This window comes from Trichoderma camerunense, assembly GCF_050948025.1.
Source record: "Trichoderma camerunense strain CBS 138272 chromosome Unknown V8C40scaffold_4, whole genome shotgun sequence".
Lineage (NCBI taxonomy): Eukaryota > Fungi > Ascomycota > Sordariomycetes > Hypocreales > Hypocreaceae > Trichoderma > Trichoderma camerunense.
In genome coordinates, this window is record NW_028145366.1 from 580,310 (window position 1) to 593,417 (window position 13,108).

The 13,108-nt window shown below is 52.6% G+C and overlaps 4 protein-coding genes across 4 annotated transcripts; 3 read left to right on the forward strand and 1 right to left on the reverse strand.

The window, feature by feature from the left end:
* Positions 1-382: 382 nt before the first annotated feature.
* On the forward strand, positions 383-4,673 carry V8C40DRAFT_285199 (uncharacterized protein; the record flags this gene model as incomplete). Its single annotated transcript, XM_083222315.1, has 4 exons — positions 383-435; positions 506-568; positions 659-972; positions 1,060-4,673. 4 exons carry the CDS (start codon positions 383-385, stop codon positions 4,671-4,673), a joined length of 4,044 nt encoding a protein of 1,347 aa, XP_083076102.1.
* Positions 4,674-5,179: 506 nt separating this feature from the next.
* Positions 5,180-6,830, forward strand: V8C40DRAFT_237129 (isopenicillin N synthase family dioxygenase). The gene has a single exon (XM_083214186.1). It carries the CDS (start codon positions 5,285-5,287, stop codon positions 6,389-6,391), a length of 1,107 nt encoding a protein of 368 aa, XP_083076103.1. The 5' UTR covers positions 5,180-5,284; the 3' UTR covers positions 6,392-6,830.
* Positions 6,831-10,366: 3,536 nt separating this feature from the next.
* V8C40DRAFT_237136 (uncharacterized protein) lies at positions 10,367-11,398 on the reverse strand. Its single transcript, XM_083214187.1, has one exon. The coding sequence runs from the start codon at positions 11,136-11,138 to the stop codon at positions 10,842-10,844; it is 297 nt and encodes a 98-aa protein (XP_083076104.1). The 5' UTR covers positions 11,139-11,398; the 3' UTR covers positions 10,367-10,841.
* A 1,012-nt stretch (positions 11,399-12,410) lies between these two features.
* On the forward strand, positions 12,411-12,710 carry V8C40DRAFT_263043 (uncharacterized protein; the record flags this gene model as incomplete). Its single annotated transcript, XM_083219419.1, has 1 exon — positions 12,411-12,710. The coding sequence occupies one exon, from the start codon at positions 12,411-12,413 to the stop codon at positions 12,708-12,710; it is 300 nt and encodes a 99-aa protein (XP_083076105.1).
* Positions 12,711-13,108: the final 398 nt, after the last annotated feature.

Sequence of the window (13,108 nt, forward strand, 5' to 3'; positions counted from 1 at the left end):
GTTTCTCTTAACAAACGGCCAGCCCATTAACGCGTCACGAGCCCGTTAATTGATGCCCCTCCACGGGAGCACGTACCGCCTTCACTGCCTCATTAGGACTAGCCTACCCCAGCTGCATCCCCATTCAGGCCCAATGTAAACAAAAGATGGGCCATAATTCCTTGAATAATTTCGGCTCGCAGCTCTTATCGCGCCTCACGCACGCACTTCAAGACACGCGACTTTTTCATGATTCACAGTTAAACGCGCGCGTGGGGTAGCAATTCACTTCGCTGCTCCGTGCAGTTAAAGCCCACCCGCCAATTTCCACAATTCGAAGCATTCCGACGCCTCAACCACAACATCTTCGAATCGTGGAACCAGGAACCAGCCGTTTTGCGTAATGGACGGCACGACCAGCCCCGGATGGGGAAGCGGGCACGAGCCCGTCGACAAGTAAGACCTGCTGATGAACTGCATTGGACTTCATTCTGGAATCTGATCGTGGGCTAATGATACGTGACAGCAATCCTCTCCCAGCGGCGTTTGTGACGTTTTTCCCGGCGGCCCACGAGGCCAAGACAGAGATGTGCGTATCACACCGACCGACGACGACTTCCACCTCGCCTTTGCTAGAATCCCCTTGCTGGAACCAGGTACTGACGCGATTTCTGGACAGTTCGTGGGCGGACAATTTGGTCGCCCAAAAGCCAGCGACCATCCTGCGTGCGTGGTGCCGCGTGCCCGTCTCGGCCGGCCCTTCGACTCTTCGAAAGGGCATGACAATCATGAAGCGGGTGGGCCGAGTGGCTCGTGTGGTGGCGGCCAGCCAGGCCGCAGCAGAGATCGAGGTGGCAGAAGACCTCGAGGAGGCCCAGCAGGCGAACCGTCGCCGTCTCAACTCGTTTGTGCCGACGGCTGACGCCGTGTTGGAGTTGGTGGGAGAGCCTCTGTCCAGAGCAGAGGTGGCAAGCGCCGTCATGCGCGCCAAGGGTTTGTCTCTCGTTTCTTTTTCCTGTAACATGCCCGTCAAAGCGACGACACTCGAGGTACAATTTGCTGACTGCTTTTGTTCCATAGTGGACGTTGCAAACTGCTACCTCCACGACGAATACGCCGACGTCTCGGAGCAGAGAAACCTGGCCAAGCAGAGCCAGTACACCAAGAAGACTGTCCCCCTGAAGCGCCGCTTCAGCAACTATTCCTCCGTCGATTTCGAGTACGCGAGCGGAGGCAATGGCTACGCCATTTACAGCGAGCTCCACCCTATACTCTCCAGAGCTATGCAGAGCGGCGTCACCGAAATCGACGTCAGCATGGCATCCATCACAGAGGCTGGAGTCCACCTACGATCTATGTCTCGCAACCCCCGAGTTCTTCTGGCTGCCAGCGGCATGCCAGAGCTATCAGATATCGCCGACGACAGCGAGCCGTCCAGCGTCCTGACCTTGGAGCCTAACGAGTCCATGTCAGACGCAAAGTCTCCCACGAAGCGATCCTCTACCCAGTCCCCAAGCCCTACAAAGGGCAGCAAGAGCTTCCGCAAGAGACTCAGCGACACCATTGTCAGACTGTTGCCAGGATCCTCCCCTCGGGCTGAACCTTCTCCCATCAAGCCTTCTTCGCCTCCGACACCCAGCAAGGACTTTGAAAGCCCTCGTCAGCAAACGCCCTCTATTACCATTCCCAAGAGCCCCAGTGCGTCCAAGTCGCCTTTACTATCGGCAAACTCTACTCCCGGCCTCGTTCGATGGTCCAACCGCTCTTCCAAAGAATCCCCCTTTGCTCGATGGCGCCCAAAGCGCAAGTCGGAACCTGCTCGTCTCTCGACAACACCTTCATCTCCTCGCAACGACTCCTCCACCTTTGACATTAGCATGGAAGACAGCTCTATCATGTTTGGATCCCCTTCGCACCAGTCTCGCCCCAATGCCCCTACTCCTTCTAAATGGAGCGGCCTTCTACCTTCGACCCCTAGCCAAAAGGCTTCTTCTGCAGCTGCCACGCCCGCCAATGACGGAGCGTCTCTCGGTTTGGTCAAGTCCCTGCCTGAGTGGATGCAGCGCAACCAGTCACCCGCAACTCTCGAAAAATACGACCCCAGCAACATTGAATTCCGACCCTCCTCTCCATCATTCACCAATTCAGCTTCGTGGGTTAATGTCCCAACGGACTCAATTGAGATTGAGCGCACCAAGATTGTCAGGCGACGCAAAAGTGAGCCGCTGGTCAGAAACATGCTCAAATCCCACACTTTGCGACGAACTTCACTTTCACCTCAGATCAGATCGAGTGGGGCCATGCCCACCATTGATGAACCAGCCTTTCCCAGCGATAATTCCATCTCTCGAATTCCCGAGCATTCTCAAACTTCTAACCTCTTCAACTCTTCTGCGACTCAGTCAAACACTCTCATCAACGCTGCTACCGAACAAATCGAAGACATGGACGCCCAAGACATGCAAGCCCAAGACATGCTCGCCCAAGGCGTGGACCCCCAAGATCCACACGATTTCCACCGCCTCTCGTGGGATTACAAGGCGCAGATAGAGGATGTGCTCAGAGAGAGAAGAAATGCCCCTCCTCCTGTTCGCCATCCAGACGATGTTTTCGACGACCCCAACGACAGATACCGCCGTGAATCTCCTCCCCCGCATAACCCTGTGGAGCGGCTGGCCCGCATGGCAGAGACCGGATGCTACGACAAAGCTGGCGTCATAATTGCTGAGAGGGGAGAAAGGCTTCTTGTTCAGTTTAAGCTGCCGATCAAGTACATTGAGCATTTCCCCCAAAATTCACAGGCAGGCAGAGACCCCTGGCGGCCAGACCCTCAAGCACACTACTTCCAGCGCAAATTCCCAGGAGAAACACCCAGCCCTGAACCTCGACAGAGGTCTGAATGGAGCTCATCGCCTCTCGCACAGGAAGAATCTCATCTCGCTGATAAGACCCTTGTTGTCTCCGACTTTGGCGGCTCTCCTACCAAGCGCGCCTCACCGTCTGCTGAGAATGAAGAATCCCATCTCGCCGATAAGACCCTTGTTGTTTCCGATTTCGGCTCACCTTTGATGCCCTTAACGTCTCCCGACCATGAATACTTCTATCCCAGTAATGGTAGTCTCATTGCTTCCGATTTCGGCTCGCCTGCGAAGCCCTCAACATCTCCCGACCATGAAGACCTCTATCCCAGTGATAATACTCTCATTGTTTCCGATTTTGCTACCTCGCCTGCCAAGCGCGGCTCGTCTTCTCGTCAAAGCATCGCCACCAGCTCACCCGCCCCTGCATCGCAAAAGGTTCCTTTTACACCTGCCGATCAGTTCATCATTCCCGACTACGTGACCACATCTGAGAGAAAAGTCTATCAGCCTGGCATGGTCTATAAGCCTGACATGAACTCGCAGCCCCCCGTGGCCCCGGAACTTCCCACAATTCCAGAGCTTCCCAGGAACTCCGAGCTTGCCGTTAATACCGACAGCTCCTCTCTCTCTGACCTTGAGAATACGCCACCTCTGAACGAATCATCTGCACTGAGCATTGCCATCATGGCCGCCGAGAATGAAAGAGAGCAATCTGCCTATGCAGACGCCGAACCATCGCCCGCCGATTCAACCACCACCAACGATCCTCTCTCAACCTCGCCCATCTCATTTACACCCGTGAACCAATCCAGCGCTCAAAAGAAAGCAGCTGGCCCTACCCTTAGCAACCAGCAAGGCTCCTCTACCAGTCCAGAGTCCGGGAAGCCATACCCCATCAGCCACGACGATACCCCTGAGCGCGATTATCTGCGCGATTTCATCAGACGCTCGAAGCCCCGACGTCTCTCTACCACTGAGACCGGCTCCCCCATCGCAATCGCCCCTGTGCAGCGTCAACCTCTTGGAGCTAGAAGCCCTAACATGGAGACTCAGCCAAAGGAGAAGCGCAAGTTTGAGAGCAGCGAAGGAGAAGAGAACGAGAACGAGCCAGAGGCCAAGCCGGAGCCTGCTGCCAAGCGAGTTCGCCGTGTTCATCGAACTACCCCGCCAAAGCCAAAGCCTGCTGCTACCATGAATCACTCGGATGACGAAGATCCCCTTGCCCAGGACGTGGCACCAACATCAGTCAAGACCAGTGATGCTGTCGACGAGCTGGCAAACCACGAAGAGCAGGAAGAGGCCCCCGTTCCGGCTGCATCCCGCCGATCCTCGCGTTTGAAGACCAAGCCAAGCGCCATTCCCAAGCCGTCGATTCCAGCACCCACCAAAGTCGGTCGTGGACGTCCCCCTAACACCCTGGGCTCCGTGCGCAACGAACAGCAGGACTTGGTCCACCAAACCCGCGCCAACACTCGCCGTAACAAGGGGAATGCTGAGTATCCTGCCCAATTTTTGGCTCGGCACTCTGAGGAGGAAGAGGAAGAGGAGAGCCAGCAGGACGAAGCCGAGACCTCCAAGGCTGGACGTGGCAAGAGCGTTGTTTGGAAGGAGCCGTTGGCCTCATACCAGGAGGAAGAAAAGCCAAAGAGGGGGCGGCCGGCCAAGGCCAAGGCCACGGTGGTCGGGAGCCGGGTCTCCAAGCCCGCGGCCAAACCCTCGGCGGCGGCGCAGAAGCAGCGGTCCAGCAGGATCGCAGCCGGCCTAGGAATGGCAGGGAACGGGACTCCTGCCCCCAAGCGCGCGACTCGCGCGTCAACACGGAGTCGGAAGTGATGGTCGAGCTGTATAGTTCCCGGTGGTTGAGCCGCAAGGTTCCCACCGGTTGAGCTATACAGTTCCCATCACTTCCGACGAAGTGGAGGGGCAGGAGGGGGGGAAGGGAGGAAGGGGGATATGAAAAGAAAAGTATAAAAAAAAAAAAATCATTGAACAGCATTGCGAGGCGTTGAAAAACAAGATACCAGGAGGGGGGAAGGGGGGCATTTGTGTATTTTTTTTTTTTTTTGTGTTTGAGTTCATTTTTTTTCGTTGTTTTTAAGGGCATGGCACGCGGAGTTTGGGGGTTGGCACATTGAATTGAACGATACTATTTGCTCTTGACTTGCTTTCCCCAAATGCAATGTGACACGACATCTGAGTACTTGACTGTGACTGCAGATCTGGAGATATGCTGGGCAAAGTGTCGACCAATGGTCGTGTTACATGGGCTGGATAGGTAGTACTCGATGTAACCCCCGCTTCTTGATCGCTGGTGACTGGCAAAGATTTGTTCCTGACTAGAATCTGATTGCATACTGACTCTACGTGAAGCGATTTCGAACGAGACTCGGGATACGATCCGACATCAGACAAACAACGAAGACAGACAAAGCAAATCGTCCACTATGACTACAGAAACAGTCACCGCAACGACGGAACTCCGTCTCGCTTCGCCCAGCGGCATCGTCACACGAAAGATCCTCTGCACTCCCCTCCGCGACGCCTTGCCGTCCGAAATCCCCATCATCGACATCTCGCCGATAGTCAGCTCGTCGCTCGACGAGAGGCAGGCCGTAGCCCAGCAAGTTCGCGCCGCCGCGCAGAACATGGGTTTCTTTTACATCAAGAACCACGGCATCCCCGCAGACGTGATACAGGACGTGTACGAGGCGGGCCTGGAGTTCTTCAGACAGGACTTGGAGATCAAGATGAGGGCGGATTCGAGCGGGACGAGGTGGGATAAGGGATATCAGGGGCCGAATACGCAGCGACTGAATCCGGTGGAGAGTGTTGATTTGCGGGAGTCGTTTTCGTATCAGTATGATCCAAGGTATGATGATACTGTTGGGGAGGATGGGATGGCGGATATACCGGAGGAGGCGAGGGAGTATCTCGCTTGGGAGGATGATTATCCGTGGGAGCAAACGAGGAATTTACCGCGGTTGAAGGAGAGTATGATGAGGCATATGCAGGAATGTTTGAGGCTGGCGAGGGCGCTGACGAGATGTTTTGCGTTGTCGTTGGGGTTGGAGGAGGGATTGTTTGATGAGAAGGTGAGGTATCCGGGTTCGTCGTACGTGATTAACTATTACCCCCCGATTGAGCCTTGTACGGAACAAGATGTAAGGAAGAGTGATGAGGAAGAGGATAAGAAGGTGTCGATTGGATCGCATACGGACTTTCAGCTATTTACGATTCTATGGCAGGATCTGAATGGCGGACTTGAGGTTCTTAACAAGGAGGGCCAATGGCTGCGCGCGAAGCCGATAGAGGACACGCTGGTTGTGAATCTGGGGGATTGCATGCAAAGAATTACGAATGACGAGTACACGAGCACGGTGCACCGAGCGAGGAACTACAGTGGTAAGGAGAGGGTGAGCATTCCGATATTTTGGGGATTTGGGCTGCATGAGACGTGTAGTGTTGTTGTTGGGGGAGAGAAGAAGTATGAGGATGTCAAGTGTGCGGATTGGATTCTGATGCGCATTCGGGGGATGAAGCAGTTGCAATGAGTAGGCAGCTGGGATTTCTTACGATGGATCAGCTGGATTAATCTTTCTTCTTCTTGAGGGAATTGTGAGGAATACTAGTAGTGTGGTTTTATTTCTTGAGGCTATTGGGAGTAATACTAGTAGCATAATGCAGCTTGGGGGGAATAGAGAACTACCTGTTTTAGTAGGTGATGAGTGACGCCTGAAGGTATCATGAGGGCGAAACCTGAGCATGAGGCGAAACAGCCATGAGACACATCGGACCGGTGACTGTCACCATCACCATGCGAAAGCGAGCAAAAGGGCCATTCTGGTTCTCAGCATCTGGATCGGGAGATCGCCTTTGAGGGAACAACCATTGCGTCATGACATACACATTTCGGGGGGAGCTCCGGGCCGATGCACGGAGGATGATTGAACAGCTATAGATAGAATACCGAATCCATTGCCACGAAGAACAGAAAAGCGCATAGATTAGTTGTTCATTCTAGGTAAGGGGGCGATTCTCGGCGACCGTTTTAACGACCTAAACGAAGCTGAGGAATTGGGTTGAAGAGCGATGACGCAATGACGTAGTTTGCGCCCCTGCAGCAGTGCCGGGAGGCGTGGCTGAAGTTCGTCATCGTTATGAAGATGCGGATGTTTTTTTAATCTAGGATGCGGGTTTTCTAAATCTGTTTTGAAGAAAACAGGATGCGGGCTTTATGGAAGACGCCCGGGGGTGTGCGATTGTGGTTTTAGGTGTTGGGTTTTGTTTTGTTAATGGAATTGCAAGTGTTGAAGAATGATGATGTCATTGATTGCGATGCTGGGTTTTGGGATTTGAATTAATTAAGATGGCGCATGAATTTACTTACCTGGGGCTTTTGATCTTGTTACCGTTTTAAACTGCCTGGAATGGGGGTCATTGGGCCAAATGCTTTCTAATTAATTTCTCTTTTGTATCTTGACCTATTTGTTGCAGTGGTTGTGTTACGGTGGAAAAAGCGTGTGCGTGCCATCAAATCTCGGCGGCATGTGAGAATGCAATGCAATGATCCCCCCGGCATCCCATGATCACCGTCCCGGATCTGGCCAGTATATGCCAAATCTCGCAAGCGTATTCTTTTCGATTAGATTGCGCGGGTGCGTGTTATCGCATTCGGCTTTTCGCGGGTGCGCGTGGACGTTGCTTTGCTTTTACTATTTGGAGGCGCATGATCTGGACTGTGCGAAGAGAGAAAATCGCGTTTGTTGAAAGTGAGGCGGAATGTTGGCGAGATGAGAGACATTTGCACTGCAGGGGTTACACAGTGGTAGATTCTGGAGGGGAGGGTAATGGGGGTTTTTGATCTCCGAGGGGGAGGACAAGAGCCGGGAATAAACGCTTTTTGTTGCAAGGAGCGATCACAGGGCTGTGGTTGCATCTGACCTCGGATTTTGATTAAGATGATCTTGATTGGCAACATAGGTTTACGTGAGAGAAGGCTGTGTCTCTCACTTTGCTGACATGTCGGCACTGGAGATGTTACTCTTACTACAAGGATAAGTAAGACATCAGATATGAGTCGTCAGCTCTCCGAGGCGCCTACGGGATACCATTCCTGGTAATTTCTTGTCTCTACTGTAGGCACCAGGATACAAGATCAGGATTTTGATATGATAGCTTCACGAATCAACTCGTATGATACGAGTAAGGGATTCGAAAACGAGGGGCTCATATGCGGGGAACCCCCGCCCATCGATGGAGGTTTATGGAGCCATCTCTGGGGCATCTCGTGGAGCAGAGAGCCAAGCAATACCCCAGGTATGGCAAGTATTGGCTGTTGCACGAGTCATTGAATGATAGGGTTGGTTTTACAGTGTGCTTTTGAGGGGGGATATTTTGATGATTTCGCTTTGGCGGATGAAATCATGATTGTGGGCGGCTAAGAGCCAAGCCGGCGGTATTGCGCCGAGAGAGGACCCGATACCGTCCTCTGCGGCGAATTATATGCTAATGAATCGCCGAGTATTCAGATATTACAAGAAGATACAGTGTCGATATCTATACGCCCGTCTTGCTGGGAAACGGGCGGATTGAAAGATGCGAGTTCCGTTTAATATGTCTTGTGTCTGCATCCATCTCGACTGGCGGTGTCGCTATCAATTAAATTTGTCGCTGCTCATCTGCCGGTTGCTCCTCGTGCACGCTCGGGGATCACCACCGAGGGATCCATGAGATTGGGTCAGCATCCTGACATGTGCGACATGTGCGGTATGCGAAAGAGAAAATGGTGGTGTGTGTAAGTGATGGACGTACCAAAAGGCGCAAGGCAAACGAGCACAAGACGGAAGGGAGTGAAGAACAAAATGCCTCCTCCTCCTCCTACAGCTAATAGGCAGGTAGGGCTGAACATCAAACAGAAAAGAAAGACATGTGAGTCAGAATAGCTTGGAGCTCCGAGATGCTAGCTTCACGCGTGGGTTGTTTAGCTCCCACCCCAGATGCTGTGATATCCCGAGATGCTCCGTCCAAGAGTATGGGGTAAAATCAAACCATCTGCGGTTACATTTTCGACGGGCTATTCTTCTGTGCCCCGTTTTGCTCCGCTGGTGCTTTTACTCCGGTACTGTATTAGATGCCCACCCTCATCAAACATTTGATGTCCAACTCGACCAGGTGGCTTAGGCAGATTGATGCGGGTGATTTCGCACCGGTGAGCGAAATCTTTCAATCAGAGCGATACAGCTGGCCAAAGTTCGTTTAGGCAAAAAAGCCGGCGTTGTTAACGGGGGTTTTAATGATTGGGCGTCTCTCTTGGCCCGGTGAGTCTTTGCCGGGCGCCTATCACGTTCTCTTAACGACCACAGGCTACAATATGTGGAATATTACATGTGCTACTGCATCTACTCGCTTTGATGGGCTATTGGATCGCGGGGTATGCCGGGACTAAACCACTGGAAGAGCTTGAACCCTGAAAATTAAAAAATGCCTGTGTGGCTCTGCCTGCAGCCAAAGGCGATCGGCCGTGCATGCAGTCAGAGTTGAGTTGCCTGGGCTGGGCGCTCCGAACAAGTGGTGTGTGGGCAACGGAGCGAGGCGATTGGATTGTTACATGGGCGAAGGCATAAGCCCTTGCTGGGCAGCCTTTTTGATTGCCCAGATGAAAACTGAAGCGAAGAGCAAATGATAAACGGCGTAGCGAGCTTACGACGAGGGATAGGCAGACAGCGTATGTAGATGGGAGCGTTTTCTTCCAGGCAACCAAAAAGGGCAGTGCAAGGCAGGCATCGTCAGTTGAAGCGCGGGTGATTGGCTCATCCGCCGGGCTCTTTTTTGCCCAAGAAACGACCTGCCCAAGAGGGAAACAGGGCAACGTGAGCGGGTAGATTCGCAGCTAGGAACAGGACAAGCATCACACATGTATGTAAGATGGTCACTCCGGCCCTTGCTCGGAATCAACCGCCGGGGTTGCGATGTATTCATACGGTATCTATCTTTACACACGGGTCCCTAGGGACGATGCAAGGGCATTTGCGAGATATAATGCCCGTATACGTGGGCGTAAGATGATAAGAATACGGCGATATTTTGCTTTAGGTTGGTAAAATACGGAAGAATACGGTAAGAGGCAATCTCTGTACCTGTCTGTGCTTTTGCTCGCTAAACTGCCAACGGAGATGAACAGCCGAGGACACAAGTCACATTTTTACGACCCAACGGGGCGTCTATCAAAAGAACAGCACATGCACGGAGAAAAGTGAAATTGAACAGAGTCAAAGAGTCTGGAGACCGCTCTTCTGACGTCTAGAAGGGACGGGATGTCGAGCACAGACATGGCGCTGGCTGGGCGGGATGGGGAGTGTGTCTGCGTGTGCGTGTGTGTATGGTCACCGGTCCTTTTGTCCTTTTGTTTCTTTCTGTTTGCATCTTTCTTGGTGTTTTGCCTTTAATCGAGATGGATGGAATGCATGGATGAAAGAAGATGCCGGCTGGATGGAAAAGGAAGGATAAAAGGAAAAACACACAACCACATGCCAAAGTGAACGAGAATAAAGAAACTCCGCGTGTACCACGAATAGGTCCGGATAAGAACAAAGAAATGGCAGGCCGCCCACATCGAAAAACTAGACACTAGGGCCTTTTCCCGGAGGCAAAGCATCAACTCAAAAGCACAAGCTGCATTAGCGGAAACGGCACGTCCTTTTCGGGCCACCGTTTGTTCCCTCGCGACCTGAATGGTTGGTTGGGAGGGTTGTCGGGCAGCTCTCAGCTCTCTGTGTCAAAGAAGGATTCCGGAATCGATTCGTGATGGAGGGTGGCCGCGTCTTGTGCTCGAATCGAGCCGTCACGGGTGCGAGCGATGCCACAGCTCAAGGACGATTGGGGCGGGTGACAGTTTTCCTTTGAAAGCTTTCTTGTCAATTTCCCTTTTCCGCTCTCCGTTTTTGACTCGAAATCCGGGCTAAAAAAAACTGAGAGCCCTTACAGTATGTAGGACTGTGTGGCTCACAAGTTTCGGAGTGGGTTTTGGAAAGCCACCCCCAACTTTGTGTCAATCAAAAGAGCGATCCCCGGCTCTTTGGGGAGAGACCGCCATTTCGGAGTGAGGGAACCATTTACCGCCGTTTTGCTTTTTTGCGTTGTTCGCAAATGGATCCCATCCCTGCCCGCCGCGCCGCAGTGGGACGGCGAAATGAAAAGGAAATCAAGCTTGTTAAATTGGCGGTGCAGGCATTCCCGTTCCCCGGCAAATAGTATCGCTGCAAGTCCAAGGGTTCCAGACACAAGGCGGTAAATCAACATGCGCGTGCTATTGAATTTTACAGTAGTAGTAGTAACAACTCAGACACGCACGCATGTACGCTTCGTTACGTGTCCCCGCAGCAAGCAAGGCTTTCCGCAGCTGAAAAGAGGCGAACCAGCGCATCAGCTGTGAACTGCGTGCCGCGTGGCAAAAGGATCGTTGACGCTTCAGGCCTCTCGAGTTGCGGTTTATAGCAGGTATAGCCGGGGTCGGGCCTCGGGAAACGGGTTGGGCACTGAAGGGAAGGGAGCAATGGAGGGGAAAAGAGGAATAAAAGGAATAAAGACAAAACGCCACCGTCCGAAAAGTCGGAGAGCCCAACTCCGTTTTGCTCTTTTGTCCCTTGCTGGCCGCACTCCTTCGTTGGGTCCGTGTCTCACCCCTCCCCCCCTTTATTTGGCAGCTGGTTTTTTTCTCTTCTCCTTCAGTTTACTCGGATAGTTGTCAAGATAGTCTGTAAATGAGAATGCTTTCATTGAGTTGTTTCGGTATGAACAAAGAGTCTGAACAGAGAGGCTGTGCGCGCATTCCCGGCGTCAGTATGCCCTCACTCGGTCACTATTTTTGAACAAAGAGGCAAAACAAAGGCCGCCTCAGCTGGATTTGCATTTCCCCCAGCACAGCAAACTCGATAAACCAGAAAACCTGCCTTGGTAGCGCCGTAGCACAGCCGTGGGTCATCCTGACATGCTCGAAACATCATCACCCCTTTCCGGATGGTCCCGGCCAGGACACACCCCCCAGTCCTTTTTCTTACTGCGACACCCACCCCCAGGCTAGGGCAAGGGAGGGAGGCGAGGCTCTTCGGTGGGACGCAGCTAGTTTCTTGGCTCTGACTCGAGCGCCGGGGCCGAGGAGCGGCCATCGAGACTCGACTATAATGCTCCCTAATTCCCCCAGACTTTTGGATCTTGTGCTTTCTCCAGATTCACAAACATCGTTTATACCATCACGTCGAAAACAACATACCATAATCAGATTACACGACTCACAGCAGGATCAGGATCCTCTTTACGAACAACAACAAATAATCAGTAACACTATCCACATATAACCCTTATCTCACTCACACCTTGTACTCGCACCAAACGCAACTCGCGGCCCGAATCACACAACACGAACAAACTCTTCTGTCCACATCGACGCGAGGGAAATCAAACCAGACAAAACCCACCAGCCTATCCGAGACATCTTATCTCTCCCTCTCCCAACACCACCGCCAACAATCTCAAACAGCGCTGGTCGCGTCAACCACACACAAATATCCAGCCATGTCTCCCAAGCAGTCAGACTCATACTACCACCTACAAACCATGGAGCCTTCCGCCCACGAGCTTGACCTCAACGCCCAGGCGTGGATCCAGCCCATCATCATCGAGGACGAGGACCTCATGTTTGGCGGAAAGCCGCTGAGCGCCTGGTACGAGGAGGACCGCTCGCGAAGCACCAGCAGCAACAGCAGCGACGATGGCAACCAGAGCCCTTATGAGGAGGAGGAGCGCCGAGGACGAGAGCGCACGAGGAGACACTACCACGACGGCAAGGCGCTGAAGAAGACTCACCGAAAGTGAATCAACCATACTACTACACGACCTTGACCTGTCTTTGGGTAACGGAGGATGGACTGCCTGCTTGATGCATGGCTTCCATCCTGCGTGTATGGCTTCTCTTTAACTAGATGCAAGCTATTATACTCTACACACATCATCATCATCATCTGCGCCCACTCGACCTCGACATCCCATATCTATCATCACTTCCATCCTCATCTATATCACGACTACGCCGGCCTTTCTTTCATCATCACATACCCAGCTACAACATTCATCGCTTTAGACCATCATCGACTGCGGGAAAGAGAAAAGAATATCATTTTTTCCAATCATTCGGCTACCTCATCATAACGGGTTTACACTGGCGTTTTATCATCATTTATCTCTCCATCATTTTTTTCCATCACCATGGACTT

Coding starts and splice junctions, on each gene's coding strand:
- V8C40DRAFT_237129 (XM_083214186.1), top strand. CDS start 5,285: ATGACTACAGAAACAGTCACCGCAACGACGGAACTCCGTCTCGCTTCG.
- V8C40DRAFT_237136 (XM_083214187.1), bottom strand. CDS start 11,138: ATGTTGATTTACCGCCTTGTGTCTGGAACCCTTGGACTTGCAGCGATA.